Source organism: Strix aluco, chromosome 2, assembly GCF_031877795.1.
Source record: "Strix aluco isolate bStrAlu1 chromosome 2, bStrAlu1.hap1, whole genome shotgun sequence".
Classification (NCBI taxonomy): Eukaryota; Metazoa; Chordata; class Aves; order Strigiformes; family Strigidae; genus Strix; species Strix aluco.
In genome coordinates this window covers 120,869,558-120,893,315 of record NC_133932.1, presented here as the reverse complement: position 1 = coordinate 120,893,315, position 23,758 = coordinate 120,869,558, and the positions used below count along the sequence as shown (strand labels likewise).

The window sequence follows — 23,758 nt, the reverse complement described above, 5'->3', positions numbered from 1 at the left end:
CCATTCTGGAATAATTTTCTCGAGTAATTCTGAAGACTAGAATAGGCAAATTATCAGTCTCTTTCTTGGAAAATGTTCAACAGGCTTAAAGCCAGCTGTGGTAAGGGCAAACAACCCCTGAAATTTTAGGATAGGTTAGGCCTTCCTTAGCTTTAGCTTTAGCCCCATAGAAGTCAAGCACATTCAGTACTGAAATGTTAGAACCAAACTCCCCTGCCAATATTTTGAATTAATTGAAATTCCATTTTCTCCCAGTAACACATTCCACAGAAAAATATTGCAACCAATTCAAGTTAATGGTCTTCTGTAAAAAATAGCAGAGTAGAATGAATCATATTCTCAGTTGGGGACATAAAAAAGGTGAAGAACGAATGAAAAAATGCGCAACACAAGCAGCATTTGTACGGCTGATGATGTTACAGCATGCCAGCTTCCTTTGTTCTTGCGTTGGTAGAAATGAGCTAGTGTTGATATTTCATTGTAATGTCACCCATTTTCTAACTCTGTTCTCCAGGACTGAAATCTGGTTCTGCTCTGCTGTTCTACAGAACGAAGAACTAAACAATCACTGGAAGAAATTAACCGTTATAGTATCACCCAAAACAGATATTTTCTTTCCAACAGTCTGTTAAATTTCTTAAGCAGCTCTGCCTCAAAACTCCAAAAGTTCAGTCAGGAACAAAGGCTTCAGGAAGGTTTTTACATGGCAATGTCCATGAAAACCAAAGCTTACATATCAAGGGATATACACAATGTGTATTTAAGCATCTAGCATTTTGTTCTAACATATTTTACTAGTTTATTGTTCAACCGTACATTTGGATTTGTGGTATAAGGTGAGGTTTGAGAGCTCGGAGTGAAAAGAGGTTCTTTTCCACAACTATCTTCACTGATTTTTTTGGACTGTTTCCACTGAATTGGGTTTTAGTATATTTTAATTCTGCTCTCCATAGGTAAGCTGTCAACAGAAAAAGGGAAAATTTCAATGATTCATCATGAATTTTAATAGACTTTTGAATGATTTATTGATGTAAATATACCATAAATAACTGGTTGGACATTAAAGGGCAAATGAAATGTTTTTTCTTTAACAGACCATTTGGAAATGAACAGTATAAATAGAACATAGTCATCACCACTTTATTTTATGTCATTCCAATCTACTGTCAATTTCTTTTAATATACAAATTCGACTTTTTAAAATCTTGAATACCTAGAAATCTTGCATAATGAAATGTTATTTACACTGTGTATGACTCACAAATAATTACCAAAAAAAAGTATACAAAATGATTAAAATGTATCATTACATGAAAAGCAAGGAAGATATAGTAGATGTTCTGATTAACTATAAATGCTTACATTTTGTACATATATTTCTAATCCAAAATTCCTAGATGATATATCTGATGGTTGTGATCAGGAATACTGGTTCTTAAGCCTGCACTACTGGAGAGGAAGCAATATTTCCAGGCATAATGAGCCACTTAAGAAACATTTATGAAACTGCATAGGATGAAATGTATTCATTTTAGAAAACAAAAATAAAATATTTGACATTGTAAAATATAAGCAATTTTAATTCATGCCATACAGATACATTGTATATTAAACCAATACTGTAAGATGGCATTGTAAATAAACCGTAACAGAGCTATAACATTTTAAAAATAAGCAATTCATATGGCATTTGTATCATAAAATAGCAGATGTACAACATCATTTACATTGCAAACCAAAGAGATAGTAACCCCATGAAACCGCAGCAAACAAGTTGTTGAAAACACTGATCACAGACCTGATTCATAAAATACATAGGAATGTGTGTAGAATGTATGGAAAAATAAGTCCTTAGATATCTGAAATGCTGCATTAGATACTGGGTGTGTGACTCCCATCTACAACCACCCGATGAGGTATGGCCACAGTCCCACCATCCTTGCTCACAACGTCTGCAGGCGGCCTGGCCAAAGCACATTTTGCATGAGGCCCCTGTGTCCTTTAAGTTACCTGTTCACTTGAGCACACGCAGGACTGCAGCCTAAATGGCCCATGTAACTAAGCTTTAAATCCAAATGCAGGTCAGGGGAAAGTGCTGTCTTGTTCCTACATGGAATGCGTTATATGTCGACATGCTGGACTATGGTTCTGTTTACAGACTGAGTGTTACCCAGCAAATGTAACACTTGCAGAATCAGACCACTGATGGTTTTGTACAGCAAGGAGTGTAGGATATGGTTTCAATGCTCTTTGCAGACTTTAGTCCAAACAAGGACTCCTGTTAGGTATAATAGGAGTCACGTGGTTTTGTTTTGCAAGGGTTATCAGGAGGTAGGAAGCCTGCAGTTGTTCAGAACGCTGGGTTTCTGACATGGCAGTAATGACCAAGGTTTTGACCATGCTGCAGTTATCTGCTTTATTTGTGAAAGCTTGGGACTGTCACAGATCCATTCTGATTCATAGTTACATTCAAAGTTCCTACCACAAAACCTTGCTGGAAAGTGAACCCTACTTGCCAAGTCCCAACAGGGTATTTGGGTATTGAATTCAGCAATGAATCTTTGAACAGTGGTTATTAAAAAGGACAGTCACCTCCTGCCCCCTGGCAGTATTCTAGATACTCAGTATAAAATTTACCTATGGAAACTCAGATACAACTCCTATGAGATGGATGATCAGCACTGACCACTGTATTTGAATGGTGTTAGTTCCACATGTGGGGATGGCAAAGAAGGAGGTTTAAGAGAACATGAAGTCTGATAAATGAACTCTACCTCACAATCCCCCTCATTTCGCTTTTTCTTTTCCTTCTTTTCTTATTGTTCCAGATAGTTTTCATGACACACGACAGAGTAGGTGGTACAAATCATGTTGTACTGCCAGCATCTGAAATTCCAAATGCTGCAACTTCCTTGCTTTTCCTCAGGATTTGCCAGACTGAAATGCACAACCATGTGTCTGCACTAGCTGAGCACTGTGTCAGCATGTGTTGTGCCTATACACACCAATTCTACAGCATGAGTCCAGCGCACTTGCAAAGTTGGTCTGCCCCTAGCAGAAAGCCCAATGTAACCATACAAAACTCTTCTCACCTGAGGTACAGAACTGTTCTGCACGTTTATTGTGGCCTTTTATCCAGGATTTCTAGATATTGCGCTGCCCAGTCAAAGCTATTGACATGGTTGAAGACATATCAAAAAATCCCAAACAGACAAAAAAGGTATCACAAAAGAGAGAAGCCAGCTACTCTTTCATGAGAAAGCAAGTCTGCAACAGATGCAGTCTTCACATACTAAAACTCAAATAATGTAAAGACACAGTCTGAAACTATTCTTCTGCCTTTTTAAATGATGGGAGAATACTACAGTCTGGATGGTGTATCTTGAGGACCCGGCAGCGTAACTGAACTGGTACATTTGTCCTAATATTCTGTCTTCTTTGATCACCTCTTCAGTGACTTAGCTCTGAAATAGAGGTATCTTGGTCACAACCAGGAACAAAATGTTCCCCAGTGGAGTTTCTCTGGAGAAGCATTTTTTTCTGGATATCGTGTTAGTAATATGAAAAAATGAATTAATATGGGCTATCTACCAGAGGACTAGGTCAAATAAAGTGAGAACTATCTTGAAGGAAACCTGTATGATTTTTATTTTTTCTAAAATCCAGATAATTTCTCCATTACAGTAGACTTCCAGATAAAATGGGAAGCAGAAATTAGAACAATTTTTGACGAAGGCTGGTGTCAGTGTCTGTAACAAAGGCTTCATCAAATATGTCTGTTATAATGACTCAAGAAACTTTGCAAAACTTAATAAGCAATGAAAGATCTTCAGAACTTACTCAGCTGAACTTCAAAGGGTTTTTGTTGTTTTGTTGATCACTAACAACTCATAAATGAGACTTTGGATCTATTTATGAATCAGGTACTGTGCAATGGTCATGCACTGAAATAGCTCATTATGTTTCCCCTTCAAAGGTGTTAATGGGGAATCAGAGCAGGATGGAGCCCACCACAAGTTAACAAGAAGCATGAGAAAAGAGTATTTGTTGAATAGAAATGTTACTGTTAGTATTTAGACAACTGTTAGTATTTAGACAAGGCAAAACTTCTTTGCATGGTCCTGTGAAGAACAATAAAACCTGTATTTTGATTATAAACATTTATATGAATACTAGCCTAAAACTAGAGGCATTGAAATAGATGATGTATAGTATATCGTATATTGCTTTTCTTACAGAGTGTACCTTATGTTTCTAATATGGTGACAAACAAGTAAAATCTTTTAGGACAAACTAAAAGGACCTTATTGTAACAAACACCATTATAGCAGGTCACACTATAAAAGCAAGATGTCAAGTCACAACGCAGTGCAGGCATGCCATTGAAAGATAATTTGGAGTACTCTTAGAAGGCTGTTTTATCCTTCTGCTATTTGTTAATAACATGCCTGCATGAGTTTTGTAAAGTTTCTTCTTCTTGTTTGAGGCCTTCAGTGGCTTTGGAAAAAGAAAGGGTAAAAAAGGCAAACTGTTTGCCCTTAGTTAGACTTTGACAGAATCCCATCACCAAAGCCTACTCAAAAGGAGGCAGAAAGAGAAAATTAGTAAGTATCAATAGAAGCTGAACACAACAAGGCTGTTTAACAAATGACTTGTGTCTTCTAAAGAAGGTCCAGGCTACTGGCACTGTTTGCATTTGACAGAAAAAAGAAGCAGCTTATCAGTAGGAGATTCAGGAAAGGCATTCACTGATCTCTCTAGCGTGCAAGATTTACAGATAGCATCTGCTTTTCCATTTCCCAGCAACACATGGAGAAAAATCCCTTGCTGTATGGAGGCCTGTGTAAACAGTAACTCACAGAACAGTGACTTTAAAACAAGAAGAATAAACTTTAGATTACATTTTTTTTCAGAAGCTCATAGGGTCACAGCTATCAAGATATACATTCTGTTATAGGAAGAGCAGTACAAATGTTAAAGCTTTTAAGACCATATGTAGTTCACTGCACACACAATTTTCCCATGGCCTACACATATGGCACATCGATTTATTACATAGACTCATGTTCCCATAAAGGGATAAATACTGAATTCTGCTGTGTTATACTAGTGCTGCGGCCTTGAATAACTTGCTCAATGACACAACGCAGGCCTGGTTAGTACATATATTATGCACTTCAACTGCTCGCAGTCAAAGACATAAACGACAGAACCAAACTTTACTGTTTTGTTTTCAAGTAGTTAAGTCTTTGGTTAGTAATAAATTCAGTTGGTTTGGGGAAGCAATCATAACTGAAATAGTAATTTTCAACCAGAGGTACTTACTGTAACTTACAGACCACTAAGACTGCCAAATGTATCCCAATAAAAAAACTGAAATGCAGCATGTGATAGTTTGTATGGACTCTGCTTCTGTTGGCAGGTGGATTCCTTTGCTGAACAGCTAGGACAAATAACCAGACTCGATTCTGCAATTACTCCCTTGGTTTCAGTGTGGGAAGTTCTTGGCTTACGTACTTTGCTGAACTTTTCTGTTCATGCTATCTCGCAGTAAAATTCCTAACCTGCCACATCCCTTCCCAGTAGATTGAATGCTGTTGTTTTAAAATAATGTTCAGATCTAAACAGCACTAAAATTAATCTCTTCATCTTTAAATTGACAGAAATGTCCAGGGACACTGCCTTACCTTCTCTGCATATTACTAAAATGGAAATACTGTCATTAATTGGATTATCCTTGTATCTGTAAAATTTTATACAGACTGCTTCAGTTCACAAACATCACAGTGCTCTAAACCCTGATAGAGCTCTAGTATTATTTAATGGCATTCAGTATTATTTTAATGCTAAGCATCCTTTGTTGATAGTGCAAGGTTGTAATCTTGTTACTTAGTGCAGAATGCTTGTACAAGTCTCTTCAGAGAAGCTTTATAGGCCACACTAAAACAGCATTATGGAATTACGCAAAAAGCATTTGCACCTAGGGGAGACTGGTCCATTTCCACAGGAGTGCAGACCTTTTGTCCAGACTTTTTTGACATTTTAGAAGTACCAAATATTTGTTTCCAGCTTGCAAAACAGAGAAGTTTGAAACAGGGCAAGCAGCAAGTCTCAGCATTCATAAAGTTGAGATTAAAACTGCACTGAACTGCTCCTTCCCTTTATTCTGCTCTCAGTAAATGACAGACCACTAATATGTGGCTCCTAACTCTTACTAAAAATTCCCACTCCCAAAACTGAGCATCATGAACTCAGGTGAACACCCATCTTCCTACTATAATCCAAGTATTTTACTCATACCTACAATTTACCTTCACATACGTCTGGCCCTGTTATTGGAGCTGTTTGTGACCACCTTAGATAGGAATTAGCCCTCAGATTTTATTTTGGCAACACCGAAATGAAAGGGAAAAGTCGAAAGATAAAACTCTAAGGCATCAAAGATTAATCATCCTCTAGAGTTACTTGCAGAGGAAATGAAGATAAGTCTGAATGAATTACCAGTTAAATCACTGATTTCAGAATTCCAGCAGGCTCCTGGGAGAAAGGTTTAAACAAGTATCAGAAGTATGAGATTTTCCATTCATGGTTTCCCGAATTTCATGGGTTTTCCATGAGATGAGAGTCAGGATCACAGTGACAGACAACTGGAAAATTGTTATCAGTTCTTCTAGACGAGATATTGCATGCAAAGTTCAATTTGTTCTCAAAGGCTTTTGGAAGAGACTGAACTACGACTTGATGGGCTCAGGCTGTGAAGTTCATGCCAATAATACTAGCTTGTTTTCCAAGTTTCTCCTAATGCTGAATTTATCCCACTGAAACAAATATAAACCACCAGAAGATTTTTAGTAGCATTCAGTTCCTTCTCTAAAGTCAGCCACAGGGGCAGAGCAAGGTGGCAAAGAGAATAAGGGGATTATTTGTGGCTGTGAAACACTGCTTGGTCTCTCCAGAATGGCGGTCTGAAACAGCTTAACATTTGTGTGTTGCACCAGTGGATTGCACAACCAGACTATACACAGTCTCTTCAAAACACTATGGAACCCTGGAAAATGGAACTGCAGAATTTCTGTAAACTGGGAAAGGTTAAAATCAAATCAAGAAGGGATATAAAGTCAGTCCTAGCAGCAGAGCCCACCATATTCAGAAAAAAACAGTATTAGTTCTCTTAGAATACTTGGCTGAAAAATTCCTGTGTTATTAATCTCCAGGCTCTAATGTAACTGAGTTTTAACAAATAAAGGGATGATGATGACTATGCCTCTCACCAAAGCAGGGATGGATGCCAAAGATGCATGATTTGGTTCAGAGCAATCCCAAGAGTAGGTGATAATACATCCATAACACCTCAAGACTTTATCAGACACAGCAGTGTCCACATATTTTGTATTTTTTACTCCTAACTACTTTTCTACATATTTAACCAGTTATGTTCTATAAAATACAAAGTATGCCATGAAATGTGTACCTAATATGTAGGATGTGCAATGCAGTAACTGCTGGTGCTACTTATCCTGACATTTCTATTTCACAACTGAACCTTAACACTGCAGTAATAATGGTACACAGTGAATGCCAGAAAACTGTATTGATGCTAATTAAATCCCAAAATCAAGATTACTCTTGACCTCTCTTAGAATTTGCAAAAAGGACTCTAGCGTGTAAGACATCTAAAAGACAATGTGCATAAATACTTTGCAAATATTGTTCACAGTGATTTGATTTGCTGACATAAGTTATTTATACCCTACACTTGTCAATGCCTCAGATCTGAAATGCAGAGATTTTATAAAAGGTGTGCAGAAGAGACACATACTACAGAAAGAGTTTCTAAATAAAGTAGTGAAGCTTATTGCTGAGCTATACATAGGTCTGCTTCTGAATATAAAAGTAAAAAGAATTACTTAAGTCATAGTACAAACTGCATGCAACTACTGCCAGCCCTGTCTTCAGCTGAGACCCAACCTGTACCTTGCAGAACTTTTCACCTTGATCAGACAGGCTGAGGCTCCCTATCTGAAGTGGACTGCTGCTCCTGCAGGGTCATACACAGTATGGTGGAACTGCTCTGCTACAGAAAACAAATAACTGAACAAGAATGAAGAAGTGTTCTGCGGTTTTTGTTTAAGTCCAAGAAAGGAGTAACACAAATTTGCAAAATCATGCCATAAAAGAGAATTCTTTAAAATGCAAATGTTTGATGTAATGAAAAATAATTACCCACTTTTTAGTAAAGATATGCTGAGGTTTGGAAAGTTGCTTTCACTGTAGATCTCTTATTGGGCTTTGGGAGTTTAGTTTTTATTTTTCAGTTCAGTAAGTTTAATGATAAATTATCTCTCTCCCCTGTAAAGAAGATAAAAATGTTAGGCCAAAGACTGTTCTTTTTCAGTATTTAAATAATGTCTTTAACATAATGACTTTCATTGCCTGACTTGAGGTACATGACTTTGAAAAGACTGGGGCCAAACTGATTCAGCTGATAAAGCAGCAACTACAAGGCTGATTTGGAAGGTGAATAAACAGAATGAAGACTAAACCCTCTCATTCTTCCAGTTGGTAATTCAGATTATTTTTAATGTAATTTTATGGGTAACTTGCTTTGAGTTGAGCACTTTTTTGTTGCTTTTTCTCCAGATGTTATGGTATTTTGATATACCTTCACCTCTGTTACTGAATTCACCCTTCTCTGCCAAGTGCATAATGTCTATTTTTAGCTCCATGAGTTACTAATCCAGTTTCTCTGACAACTGCAATTTGTTGGAAGAAATGACTAGTGTTACACTGTCTCAGAGCTATGAGCCCATCTGAGAAATTAGCTTCTTAGCTGACCTTTAAAGCAAGTGAGAATAATGTGCCTGCAATTCCACAGGGTTTGGATTTCATTATCACAGCAGTGTGTATGAGATGGGATGCCCCTGCTGCACAACTTTGCTTCTCTGTTTTGTTTTCCTGGTAATTATAGAAACTGTTTACTGTACATGGAAATTCTGTAAGTCTTCTCAGCTCTTGAGGACAATACTATTTCTAATTCCTTTTCTCTGGAGAGAGTGACAATTCACAGTGTGGAGGACTGCATACTATTGCTTCTTCCCAAGAACTTTCCCACGGCCTCCCTAACCATAACAGCGGTGAAAATTGCCACAGATGATGTCAAAGGATCAGAAGAGCAATTGCAAACAGAAGAGAGAAGTATGGGAGCAGTATAGCAGAGTGGCAGCCTTTGTCCTTCCCACTTGCCTCTGGTTCAGAGCCCAACCTAAGATCCTGTCAGCGAATCTGGGTACTCCAAGTATGTGACAACACAATTTAGGACAGGTCAGATTTAGCAACTATGACTGTAGAGAGAGAACATTCAGCCAGCATCTCCCCCTCTGCTCCCCTCTTCTTTCCCAAGTGATTGCAGAGACCAACCTATATACTGTTTCAGAAAAAAAGAAAGAGGAGAGGAAGAATGATAATTTCAATGTTACGTAAACCACATATCCATTCCTGGGAGGGATGGACTCCTTAAGTAGCTTGCTAACTGCCACTATTCTAAGAAGGAATCAAGCAGTAGATAACATGACACATGGAGAGATGGCTCTTGGTGGAGCCTACAGGAGTGGCACACCAGTATTATCTTGGATCAGAAGTAGGGAGTTGGAAACAATCACAGATTGCTACCTTTTAGTTGAAAGGAATGTTCTTTTAATTAGGAGAAACTTTCTAGCCTGAACTCTCAAATCTTAAGCATTAATAATTTTACCACCACAACCCTTTGAATCTCTGGTTGGAGCCTGGCCCTTGCCACTGATGTGTTTCTCTCCACGTATATTTGCTGTTCTATCTTATTAGATCCTCTCATTCTTATCAACAGTGGAATTCATCTCACCTACAGTATGGCAGCTGATCTGAACTAGTCCTCCACCTCAACACTGCAGTCACTGGAGAGAAAGAGAAGAGCACATCTAAGGCAGTAGTTTATCTAATCCTTAACACTTTCTCCAGGAACGATCATTCTTTGAGATGCCAGGATGTCTGCACCGACTGTAGAGGGAGCTGGCCTGACTAGCTCAGGTCAGACATAATTTTTAAATACCTAAATCTACATTAGCTGAATTTCGCTTAATCTTACAGCAATTCCCCAAACCCTTGGTGCTCTAGAGCGTAATGGGCCCCAGTGCAACTTGGGCAGCGTGAGACAAGAATAATAAGCAATATTCCAGCACCAAAGACATTAATGGCTTCAACTTAGTGAAGCGCTAATTTTCTAGTGAGGAAATATAAATTGGGATGGGAATTTTGTCTAGACTAGGCTTTGTTTAGACTTCAATAAAAGGCACAATGCTGACACGTGTTAGGAAGTGCATTTAAAGCCTTGCTTGGGATGCCGTGTATCCCTTAATACACTCTAAAGCAACTGAGTTAAATCTAGGCTTTACCTAACATGATCTGCTTGGCATTTTTGCAGAAGGTGCTTGGTGAAATACTGCTCTCTTTGAAATTAACTATAAACAACTGTTGGTTCAATGTGCTTTTGAAAACTCCATATATAGCACTGTTCCTGAAGGAATGGTGTGAACCGTAGGTTATGTCATAGACTTTGTATCTTTTTGTTATGATACAACAGTCTTGCAAGCTCTCTTTCAGTTTAGACATTTCTAAACAGTATTTACTTATAAAGCAGAACCGCTTCCATTTTTTTAAAGTGCTAACATTTAAGTACTGTACCCCTACATACTTTTTAAAAGGCATTCTTACTATCATCTCCAAATTTCTACCAGCTGACAAAGTACCTCACCTGTACTGTTTCACATCTAGTTTTTGTATTCAGTATTGAAACTCATAGAGGAATTCTGAGTCCTACCTCCAGAAAAGTCAAATGATACAAAAAAGCGGGACATCCTTGTTTGCATTTGGCATTTAGAATTTTTAGACTTTCTTTTCCCCCCACAATTCTTCTGTGCAACTAGAGATTCAACTCTTATTTAAAATACAAAGAATCTTTCCCTCTTCCAAAAATAGTGTATTTCTCATGCAATTCCACTAAAACTTCAAGGATTATGGACTCTAAAACTCATCCTAATGCCTTGAGAGTTCATGACATTATGTACAGCACTTGCATTTTGCATCATACCCAGAATACTCTCTGGGTCATCCAACTTCCAAATACAAGAAAGCACATCTATATACAGCAGCTCTCTCCTACACACATACTTCACTCTCTTCAGATGCTTTCCCTCTGTCAGTTTCTTACCTATACACTTACAGGACCTGTGGGAAGTTTCCAGAGGGGAATGCTTACACACCTAAACACTGGCAAGCATGCGGGACTTGACTTAGAGATGTAATGAGAAAGTAAATCTTGGACTCAGCTTCACAGTCCCTCAGTAGATTGAGCTAAATTGGATGGAGGAGTTGGCTGGGCAGTGCTTCCTCCCTTAGGATCCCTCAGAACATTACAAAGGTTGGTAACGAGCCTCATCCCCACTGAAGAGCAGAACATTCATATGCTCACAGCAACACATCTGGGAGCATCACCTTGAAAAATGGTGTAAAAAACTGCATAGATTAGAAACAATGCCACATTTCATCATCCAGCACAGGTTAGCGTGAGAAAAATGCACCTTTGCTGCTGGTTGGACGTTTAGAATTTGCTTTCACATACCATTATGAACATTTCGAAGGAACATAAGTTATATGAATTTATAGCCCACATTTCCAAAATTTAATTAGGCATTCAGAACCTCAGGATCATTCAGCAAAGTCAGGTTCAATCTTCAGAAAGAAGTAATGTTTAAGCAGAAAAAATGGGATTGAGAAGTATGTCCCTTATGTGATTTTGAAAATTTTACCTCCTCCTTCCTGGCAAATTCAAATACCCTGAACCAGGCAGCTGTGCTTTAAGTGTACAGTTTCAGGATTATTTCAACCAATCAGAAATGCCATATAAACTTTTAAAATAAATACACCTGTCCATACCTCTTTTATCTTTTCCACGTGATTTGTTCTCTCGAGCAATGGCTCACTTTTAAAAAACTCCCCTTGATAGTTATGCATTCCTAACCATGTTCCTCTGCAGTAAGTTCAGAAACTCTGATATCGATTTAACAGTATGTTCCAGTCTCATTAGGGAAGGAAAAAATAATACCTTAGAGGTATACTGGTAATAAACAAATGCCAAAACAGATTAAACAGTATTCCTCCTCTCTGGGTACTAATCAGCTTTAGCATCTATCTACTGTTGTGTATAAAGCAGAAGATATTCATTCTATATACCTGCCTGTTTTATTGCTCATATTTATAATTCCTGGGTATATCTTACATATATTACTGGTACTGTTGTTTCTAGGATGGGAGACCAGTCTTACTCAGTGAGCATTCTTTAAAATACTTTGTTTACAACTAAAACACTTTTCTAATCCTGGTCTATAGCTCTGATTTTGCTCTTTCTTATTTAAGCAAGTAGCAACATGTATTTTTAGAAAACTAACAAAAAGACACCACCTCACAAAATCAAATGATTCCACTACATACTCTTCTCCCCTGGGGAAGATGATGGAAAAATAAACAATACAGGGTGTTATTCTGCCATTTAATGTTCTGTTAAAAGGTGGTTTGTTAAGGTGATAGGTGTCGTACAAGAATCTACACAGAACAGATTAGCATGGCTTTACTTATTGCTTCAAGAGTAGTCATTAGAGAGTATTGCTAGGGAATAATTATCTAGAAAACAAGTAGCTCAATGTGAGACCTGCTGCTAATGGAAAGTTAATTTTGGGCCCACAAACTCACAGAAGCACAAAAAATGTATGTTAATGATAACCTAGCAACTATCTCTCTGCTCTTTAGAATTTATATATTTTATTATCATCTTTACTACAGCATAACTAACAAGCTTTATGTAGGCATTCTGACATATAGTTCAGGTGAAGGTGGCACAGAGAGTTTGAATAAGTGGACTAGGAGCTCAAAGCTCAAAACTTTTCTAGATCACAGTCCTAATGGTATTGAGGAGTTGTGACTGGCAGTGCTGACACTGCATGTAAAGGGTTCAGACATCAGAAGGAAGAGCTTTCCAAAACTGTAATAGCCCCTGTTCTTGACAGTCACCACAGCTACCGTATCAAACCTTTATTTATCCCAGATTATGATTATCTATCCCTCTGCCATATAGTTTGATTCAATTTATTTTGGCCAATGCAAAACTCTGAAAAGCAGCAAGACTAAAATATTTTAGACACAGCACTTGGGCTGGAAAAAGCTTAATTCAGTGGGATCAATCTCACTTATCTTGGCCATCTTAAAAAATAGATGTCTAGGCAAAGTTTGCCATCTGTGGTCACTGAGAAAGTTAAGCACACTCAGGGATTTAGGCAGCCTCATGCTGTGTCTAGAGCAGAGGGGATGAGTGCCTGAAGCACTTACCTGTCCCCCAGTTTTCAGTGTAAACATGATTCTTGGAATGCTAAAGCCAAAGTGGGCCAGAAAGCTGAAAGCAGAAGCAAGCACTGCTGCAGCTGAGGCAGCCAGTGTGTCCCTCTGGACACCCTTTCACTCTGTTGCCTCTGTTAGCCATAAAGCAGGAAAGACACTTGTTTTTCTGAAAACCTGTGTCTCCTCTTTTTGTCCAAAATAAAACATGTTCAGCCTCACTCTGCCTTTGGAAACTAAAACCCCAGGAGCAAACAGCCAGTTTAACATCTGCCTCCACTGATTCTTTTGTTAAAGGCTGCCAGCAAAGTTGCCCCTTTGCATCACTTACTGTATTGTCCTCTCCAACATGAACCACAGACCACAGGGAAGCAGACTGAGATGCCTCATGCTGGTTTTCAGAGGCCATTCTGTTGCTATAGTGACACAGTGTTACTATCCTGGACCACAGGTAACTGGGGGTCAACCTTTCTAAACCACAGGAACAAGTAAGCATCTGCAGAGGTGAATGATCTGTTGCCTATGACTGAATTGTTACATTCCCCAGTTTCACCGTTTTGCTTGCTTTCATGCATGATTAATAGCCAAGCCACAAAAGATCAATCATGTAGATGAAGTTAAACAGTTTACAGATTTTTGTTGTAAGGCTGCTCATGCATTGTAAATTAATAACATTGATAAGGAATAAGTCCTAGCTGCATGGATAAATTTAGTGCTTGGGAAAGTTAAAAACATACCACGGACTGTTAATGTACCGACTTCTCCACCCAAATCCACCAGTGACAACTTGCACTGTGGTCTTCTCCCTCTCTAAGGATGTGAGTGCCTGCCGTGTCACTGTCGCAGTTTTGTCTTTGCTGCAGAGTAAGATCAGCCCTTTAACCCCAGTTATTCTTTAGATATAAGCAGTCATGTCAACAACAGATACTAATAGGAACAACAATAAAATTACTCACTGTTTATGTCACACACAGGGTGCTAAAGGAAAGAAAGTGGAGGTCTTTTGAAGAGCAGAAGTCTGACTGAGAGCAGGAAATAGTGTGCAAGGTGATGGAATGATGAACAGTAGCAGGAGCCGATCAACTCCTGCCTGTTGAGTCTCCTGCACACTCAGCATCTTCAATTCATCCACAGCCTCTACTGTCACTGGCACCCTCAATCCTAGTAAAGCGCTATGAATAATGTATTACCTTGAAGGAAGGGAACCAACTGTTTCTGAGTTTGACAAGCTTTTTATGCTTCTTGTTTTGTTACTAATTTAAGCATGTTGCTATTTCAAATATTACACATGTGTAATTTTGCAAAAGATCACTGGAACCCAAAAATGAAGCCAGAAGCTCTGAGAGTGCATTAGGACAGGGAATACGCTGTCCTCAGTGAGCTCTGAGCATTCAGCAGAGGTGAGGTCGTGGCCTGAGACTGGAAGAGGAAAACCCAGAAAATGCTGTAAATTTGCGATGCTGCTGTTGGATTACAGACTTCTTGGCAGGACAGCTTGCATGAAGCATGCAAGTGTGACAGCTTGTGGCAGCTGAAGAGTCTGAAAGCTGCCCAGCAGTTAAACTTGCCCCACGAACTGATGCAGGTTTCATACTCATTTGCAATTCAACACTGCAGTTTTGGGTGGTATTTTTTTTTTCCTTCCTTTTTAAATCATCTGGGAGAAGGATCTATTCAGAGGAAGAAATATACAATGTGAAATTGGTTAGTAGAGTTTAAGCCTCAGTGCAGTGCTATGATACTTTTAAATACATGCAGCATGTCATGGTTCTGCACTGCTTGCTTTATACAGAAAAAAATTAAAGATGTTAATCAAAACCATAGAAAAGGTAGTTATACACCTGATACCACTGTTGGCTTGGTAGGGAACACCATAAGCACAGGAGGAGATAGCACTGTGAAATGGCATACGCACACACATGAACTGCAGTAGGACCTGCTAATGACTCAACTACAAGGATTTCTTCCTTCTAATAGGCAATTCCCATACAAGATTTCCAAGGTTTTAAAAGCTTTGGTTTTCTGTTTGCAGCGGCATGCTTCCAGACTCCAAAATGCCTTTCCAAACAGACTCAGATCTGAAACTGGATGTGGGAATGAACAGTGAAGCCAAAACCACAACCACAGCTAATGACTATTGGCTCTTTGGAATTAAAAAAGAAATAGCCTGTGGGATCCTGTAAGAAAACCACACTTTGAGAGTCCTGGTTTAGCAGCAATTCTCCCATGCAGAGGCTTTTGTCTTTGAATGACAGATTACCAGAGTGATGTAGTAGAAAAGTTATGCACCACTCTACCACTTCCATCACTATTTCCTTCTTGCTCTGAGTTCCTGACCTCTATGCATCACAAAAGAGCCTGTGTGATGGGGATCTTGAAGCAGATGGAAAAATCTGACACAAGATCTGTAAAAAGTGCTCTGGGGGAATGACTGTTGCCTCTGTTTACTTAGGCCACATGACTTTTGTACAAGAAGTTGGCCACTACGTCTGCCTCTGTGGTCAGTCCATGGTCTCTGGTCCCTCTGAGCCTGGAGCAGAGGGAAGCTGCACAGAAGAAGTTTGCAGCAAAGAGACCAATGACCCTAGCTAGGGTCCTCACATCATCCTTTCTTTGCCTTGTACAGGCAATATGCAGTAGATCTCCTCTATCTTCAGAGAGGGTGCTTTTGTTTTGTACAGAAACTCAAGACAGCAGATGTTGCTACCTGCAGCTATGTGAAGAAACACAGACGTGTAAATTCTTAATCAGAAGAACAAAAGCATCTGGTTTATAGAAAGGAAAATACTAGAAGAAAATTCCAACTATAGTATGTGATTTCTGCATCCACTTCAGCACCTCTAACCTCATCATCCCAAGGTTTAAAAACTCTGAGAACCTTTTTATTTATGAAGACAATGACAGGCAAATGAGAAAGTTTTCCTTATCACTAAAAGTGTTGTTGAAGAAATGTTGAGTCTGACTACCATCTAACTGACTTCACAGCATCAACCTTGAAAATAAATTTCATTTCACTTCATAAAGGTGTCCAACAAAATAAACTTGCAACCTAATATTAAAGGCAGCAGATGCAACTACTAAGTTAAAGAGTGCTGAGAATCTGTTTTACACTTTTCTCACACTGAGATAGAAAAATGTCCCTAGTGAGCCCACACTTTTTTATTAACTTTCCTTGTCATAACACAGAAACAAATAACACAAAACTTAGCATCAGTGCTGAAGTTCTGGACACATTACCTTTACACAAGCTTATAAAAAGCAGAGACTGAATATTCTTATACAGTAAATCCACTCTAATTTGGGGAGCTAGATGATTTATTTGCAAACACTGTCATTGTCTCCATGGTGATGCCAACACCAATTTTCAGTTTCTGCACTGATCTCTGCGATTATAAATTTCCTTATAAACAGTCTTTGAGAGGATGAGGATGGTGATTCAATTTTTTTTAGATTGCTTCTCCAATTTGCTAGTAGAATTAGCATTTATCCCTCATTTCTCATGAAAACGTTTCCATAGATCTACCAAGATCAGCCACAGAATTAACCTAGACATTTCCTATTGGCAACTGTGAGAGACAAGTTATTAAGCCACAAGCTTTTGGTCTTAACCTCTGTGTTTGTTCTCTTCATACAGGACTGTGGGTGGTGAGAAAAGAAAAAGAGTTTGGCCAGAGAGATTGGTACTCTGACATCAGCACCTACTGAGCAATGAGGATGTGCCAGAGAAATCAGAATGAAATCTCAATCTATCGATAGCTATTTGGAAAATTTTCACTCTAGGGAACTAAGTAATGACATCAAAACCACAGCTTTATTAGCTAGGAAGTGGTGTTCCTCTTCAAGCGGTGAAACATGAACTTTGCTCCATTTATAATTCTTGCATGTCTCTCTGATGTTCTCAGGAGAAAAAATGCATGCTACATCCTGTGTATGTGCAAACTAATGGCTACAGGCAAAAACTTGCCATTCTATGCAGAAAATTCTCAGATCTGTAGTTTGGATGGAAATTCTGCAACCTCGAGCTCAAACAGTTTTTCTTAAGTCATTTTTCAGATAGGCAGTAGAGCTGCAGATGCTGTTTATCAAGGTAGATAAAAGATTAACTCCTCCAATGCCAAGGATGTTCTAATATCAATGGAAGAAACCTTTAACATCAGTATTCCTCTAGAAAGCAAGGGAATTTCCATTTAAGTAAGTTTCTGGGCTAATTCCCATGCATCTACCCTCTTCAGGCAGAAAAACCACCCCTCCATAATAAGGTCTGATGTCTTCTACATGCTGAAGTCTGTACAGGTTCAAGATAGTCCTTGCTCATCCGGAAAGGCTTCATGGAAAGGAAGCCTGAAACACGTTATCACAGGCTAATGGTGTCATGTGGACTTGCTTGCACTCTAATATGGGCTACCGGTCAAAGGGGAGAAATGCAGCACTGTCATTCACTCCACAGAAAGATCTAACTGGATAATCTGGACATGTGATGAAAGTTATTTACTTATTTTCAAAAGGTGCCTCAAGTTATTACTACTAAATCTGTAAGTGAACTCTAATTTCTGGTCTGGATTATAGAAATGCAGAGCTTCTCATGCCTCCTAGTGCTGCTGAGATTCTTATCTTTGATTTCAGTGAGCTTTAATCAGGACCACGTAAAGCTAAGCCACTTCAAAATCACTGCACAAGTGTTAACTAACAATCTGCAAGAGAAGAACATTGTCCCACTTCAGTATGACCCTAAAGGAAGTACACCTGCAGAGGAAAACTGACTGCCATTATTTTTGAAAAGGAAAACCTGAGAAATAAACAATGCCTGGAAACTTGCCTATGCGGGAACAGATCCACATCTTGTTTCAGTTGGATTCATTGAAGACAACAAAGCTATATTCATTTTCAACAGCAAAGAATTGGCCTTTTTTTTCTAAATTGACATAGATTCATCGAAATCTTGAACCGCCATTTGCATTAAACCTGGGAAAGTATTGCCCTCCCCTTTTCAGTGTTTTTTTGGTCTACATTAGATAAAGCAGGGAACCAATCCAGCAACAGAGGAAATTTCCAGATGAGCATCATTAATAACAGGATTTTCAATAATCAAACTGGAGTAGGAGCACAAATCCTATTAAAAAAATGTGGAAAACCAGTTTCCAGAGAGCTTCCAGTGTCTGCTGGAATTCCTCAGAATAAGTTTTCACAAGATCAATTTTTTCTAAAAAGTCCAGGACTTCTACCAAAAATCAGTTTGGCTGATAATTTAGTGGCAAACAAGCCCCACTAAACAGAACTTTTCTGTTTGTCAACACATTGATCTTCTACACTTTGCATTGTCCTGGAAGGACTGGACATATAGCACTGTAGGACAAATACTGAACATTATTTTATATAAGCAAGGCAATGCTCATCTAAAGCTTTAGCATAAACATCAGGTAAAGAGATTTACCAAAGTGTTTTTTTCTGTAAAATATCAGTATTTTTGTTGCCAAAAAAAGTCAAAAAATGACTTCTTCCCACTTGTATAACAATAAGGTTTGACAGGTAGAATGTATGAAATATACAGTAGCTTCTTCTGAAAAGCTATCTAAGCTCACTCAGCTTACAGTATGTGGAATGTAATTGTCCAGAAAGTGAAATATGTATAAAAATAGGTAAAATTCCTACAATATTTGTATTGAGTTATAATTCCTCCTGCCAGGAAGGTTACAACGGGTGTACAGTATATGTATGAAATGTTTGTTCATAAAGTTAAAAAACATCATTACCTTACTGAAGAACACATTAAATGTAGGAATGCATAATCAGAACTGACTCTCAATTCTGCTTAGCTGGTGCAAATCTACTGAGAACCATGATCCTTTCTGCACAAAACAAAACCAACCTCTAATTTGAGAGCTGGGGTTTTTTTTTGTTTGTTTGTTTGGTTTGGTTTTGTTTGTCATAGAGGGGCCAGACTGAAGTTTATGAAACAAATTCCTCTGGAAGTGGAAGTACGTTGTTTAATTTTTTTTTCCCTATCTCCACTTTGCTTACTGACAGCAGTCACCCACCTTTTAAAATTATTATTGCCTGACATTACATGGAGCTTTTACTGCTTGTTCAGAACAAGGCAGTGAAATAGAAAGAACCTCCAACTCCCCTGTCATGACCCAGTTCTGGGCTTGTGCTTTTTTGATGAGTCTTTGATCTGCAGCAGGCCTCATAGGCTAGTCTCCCGGAGGAACATGGTGCCAATGTTGTAAGAAACCTTTCTCATTCTGGCAGATGTGATGGACGTTTTTGGCGGCTTCTGACCACTTCTGACCTCGAGGAAGTAACAGATCCCAGGAATTTCCTTTGGAAAGTTTTCTGGAAGCTCTTCACGGGAACGAGGGATAAAAATAAAATTTTCTTCCTTTTTCAAAAGCCTAGAAAAAAAAAAACAAAACAGAGGGATATAAAAAACTGTAAAACAGAGTCCAGAAACATCTTTGGAAGAGACTGACCCTATGTGGTCCCAAATAAAAAAATGAGTTAAAAGTATTATGTAACGTCTAAAAAAATCCTAAGTCAGGATCCTCAGCTGATATATATTAACTTAGCATCATCAACTTCAAGGAGCTCTGTCGACTGAGATCAACTGAGAAGATGGTCCAAATAAACACATTCTCTGAAAATCAGTGTCAGCATTCAGAAAGTCATATACCAGAAAGGGAACCAAATTCATAACACTCCAGGTCTGGCCAGTTGTGCAGAAAATAACATTTCAGACTGATGACTACCACCAGGTCTCCTGCTGGAAAGTAGGTATGAAGGTGACAGTGCTTAGGAGCTCTCACAGGTAGAAGCAGAGTGGTCAGTTTGCGCCCTTCTCATACTCAGTAGTATTATATTTCATAAACTAAGTTCAAATACTGCAAATTCAGCTTCAACAAAAACTAGAATCAAATCTGACACTGTTCATCAAAAGTACTCAGGGCCACCTGCTTGGGGTCAAAAGGGATACAGGTTCCCAGGAGCCATGAAGCCATCCTCCAGGCATGCCCACACAAATGACACAACATCACAGACCTGACTATACTGCCTTTTGCCATTTTTCGTCTTCCTCCATAGCAGAGAAATCTCTGTCTGGCTAGATCTGAAAGTTTAGGGCCTCTTTATCAAGTATCTTCCCTGAAACTAGTTGGACTTGTAAAATAAAGAAAATAACTCCACACATTTTCTTTTTGTTTCCAGTAAATTAAGTTAGGTGTGTTCAGTGCCTTGCAGCACTGAAAAGAGCAGTTTTGAGGTAATGGTAAATTCTGAGCATAGTTGGATATATGAAAGCATTCTTCACCTTTTCCCCTCCCAAGATATTTATTCTCTTAATCATTTTGAAGCTCAAAAACATCAGTGGGAAAAACCTCGGTGGACTTTGTAATAGGTTGTTTATTTAATGTCTCCAAAGCTGATTTCTGGGAAGTAAATGAATGAATGAATCCTGTTGCCAGGATAATTTTCCAGGATTCTCAGCAGATGGAATGGTACTTCTTTTACTGAGCATTTTTCATGGGTTTTGGCTGAGACCATCTATGTGAGCTCACTGAAAAATAAAGCCATTTTCTTCCCAGCTTTTAAATAATCAGTTGGTTATAAATCCAACAATGTTTTTGCCTTTGAACTTCTGTGGTGGTCTTTGTTTAGTGTGTAGTTTGGATGTCATAATCTATTTTCCAGACTGTCAATTTTATGATCAAAATACTGTAATCTTTTCTAAATTGCATTAGAGTTTACAGAGGCCTCTGCAGAGACGCTTCTCTCTTTTCATCTCTGCAATGCTTGTGGTAAATATTTTGCATTTGAAAACTGCAGGCTTCATACAGTGAAATAACTCTTCGCTGCTTCCCAAACTAGATTTCTGCAAGCAACAGTTGAACTCTTAGAACTTTCTGAGCTAAATCTGTAAGCTTTTGTTGCAGTCATTCTTCCCCAAACTGACTATTCTCTATGAAGCATTTGGCCTTGCTAAAAATCAATGGTTTCCTTCTCAGAGCCTAATATTATCTAATTGCAATGACAGTTATACAAGTCTGAAACTGTAGGAAATTTTTTTTTCTTTGATTCAGTTCAGGGCTGGCACTGAGCGTAGTTGATATTTCACACTATTTTCCTCATAGAACAAAAGTGCAAGATATTAATTAAAGGCCTTATTTTCACTTGTTTTGTGAATTGTAACTTGGTTGCAGTGAAATGCTCCAGGAGTGACGGGTGACTAACCTGTTAGTCTGCTGGAAATTTCTCCACTACTATGGCTTGTAATAGGCTCCACAGCCCTACACTAGTTGTCCTGTTTGAATCAGTCTTTCACCCTCAGAAATTGTCTAGCTGACCTTTACTGGGATAGCATTTTTGCTTCCAAGCAAGCATGGCAGGAAACTTTCTTTACCAAAAGCTAATGGAAGCTACTTATGATCATATTCTATCCTGCTTACTTTAGTTTATACTTTTAAGAACAAAGTCCTAAAGAACAGGTTCTTTAAATTCCTTCAATATATTGGTCCTGACACTTGGTTTCCCAGGCTGAGAATGAGATCATGGTTCAGAAATTGCCTCTGATTCCTACAGCTTTGTGTATATACAGAAGAAATAAGTTATCTGCTAATCCTCAGTGCTTAGCAGTGAGGACATTTTTCTGCAGGAACACTCCCTCCTATATTTAAGGCCATTTGCAATGTTACAAAAAAAAAAAAAAAAAAAAAGAGTAGCAGCTGATGGCCATGGCCCAGATCCCCCAGCACTGGCCAGTTTTAAGATTCAGCTGGACAGGGTGCTGGGCCATCTTGTCTAGACTATGTTTTGCCAAGAAAGGTTGGACCAGATGATCCCTCAGGTCCCTTCGAACCTGGGATTCTATGATTCTGAGTTTCTTGTCTTCATTTTCATGAAGACAAATAGCCAAGCAGCTGAATGAATAGTGCAGACTCTCAGCGAGGGCAAGGCCAAGCCACACGAGCAGTTTTTGCCTTTTCCCTCTGGCTCAGGGGAAGAGCCAGTATAAAACCTTCTGGTCTGAAAGGTTTCCTGGGTGGTAGCAACCAGTTCTGGTTGGTTGTCTCACCTTGTGGACCATTCTCAGAGCACTTTGTTGTGACCACATGAGACTGCCTGTTCTGAAAGTATGAGAGCACAGTCCATCCTTCACCTTCATCTTAAACTCTACATAAAATGTCCCCAGATTGTCCCATAGTCATAGAGCTTAAGTGGAAGTTACACAACCTCCGCAGTTCAGGAATATGCATATAACAACTAGTCTGAAAATATTCCAAAGCATTTATCTCAGCTGTCTTTGCTGCATCACTTCTGTTAATTTCCCTTAAGAGCACTATTGCAAATGGTATTTTTATAGTAAGCTTATTCACAGGTTCAAAATTCTGGGTTTCACTCAAGTGGTTGGATATATAATTTACAATTCAGTGCTTAAATTGTGAGGGTCACACTACTCAAGCATTCCTATAAATTGCCTGGTACTAGGTCTGCCCTCAGCTTGTCTTCTTGATGTTTCAGGGGAGGAAGAATTTCTTAAACACTGATTTGTAGTTGATTAACTTTGACAGCTTCCCCTCCTAACCTGAAATCTTCCTGAATTGTTTAAATTCTTGTTCTGTTCCTTCCCTGGTGAAAATGCTGTTGCTTTCAGACAAAATGAGATGATATCTGAGAATTATCCCACTTATTTTTTCATTTTCAGTTCCTCCATACAAAAAAAAAAAAAAAGAGAAAGGTGTCAGTATGGAAGGAGAAAATGTGGTTATTTTCTAGTGGAAACAAGAAGCATTTCAATGTCAGGAGGTCTGTGTGTGAATGGAAATTAGGATCATACTTAGTAGGAACCTTAAAGCAGCTTTTAAAAGCTGTAGCTCTTTTCTGCATAGATGAAATGATAGGGTAATTATATTTCAAACTGTTTTGGCAAGAAATAGTCACATCTTGATCAGTGAGTTCCTATATTCAGAAAAATCAACTAACAAAGATTTGTTACTACAGAATTATTTGTTGCAAGGCCCTCTGTGCTGAGTGCATGCTTTCCACAATGATTCTTACTCTCTCCCTGCCCGTTGGAAAGCAGTATCACCACTTTATCTCTCCATCTCTCAGAGTCATCGACCTTTGCACTTATCACTGGACACTGTGAAGGTTTATTATACTTATACAAAAAAAATACCTCTGCTTGCCCTCAGGCTCAGCAGGAAGGATGGCTGCAATATTTTATGATGTTTTTGTGAAAAGTGGGCTAATTTGCTCTATTCCTTCCCAAACAAGATACAATCACAAACTGAAGGATCTGTCCAAATGGAGGAATAAGATGGTAAGAGGAGCAGCCACTTAGCAGCCT

At 38.6% G+C, this 23,758-nt stretch overlaps 1 protein-coding gene across 1 annotated transcript in view; it reads right to left on the bottom strand.

Annotated features, from left to right (window-relative positions):
* Positions 1-980: 980 nt before the first annotated feature.
* GUCY1A2 (guanylate cyclase 1 soluble subunit alpha 2) overlaps positions 981-23,758 on the bottom strand; it is a 174,406-nt gene continuing 151,628 nt past the window's right edge. The window contains exon 8 of the mRNA XM_074816150.1: positions 981-19,811. Coding sequence (XP_074672251.1) covers positions 19,604-19,811 — 208 coding nt within the window. The 3' untranslated portion in view covers positions 981-19,603. The remainder of the gene's footprint in view (positions 19,812-23,758) is intronic.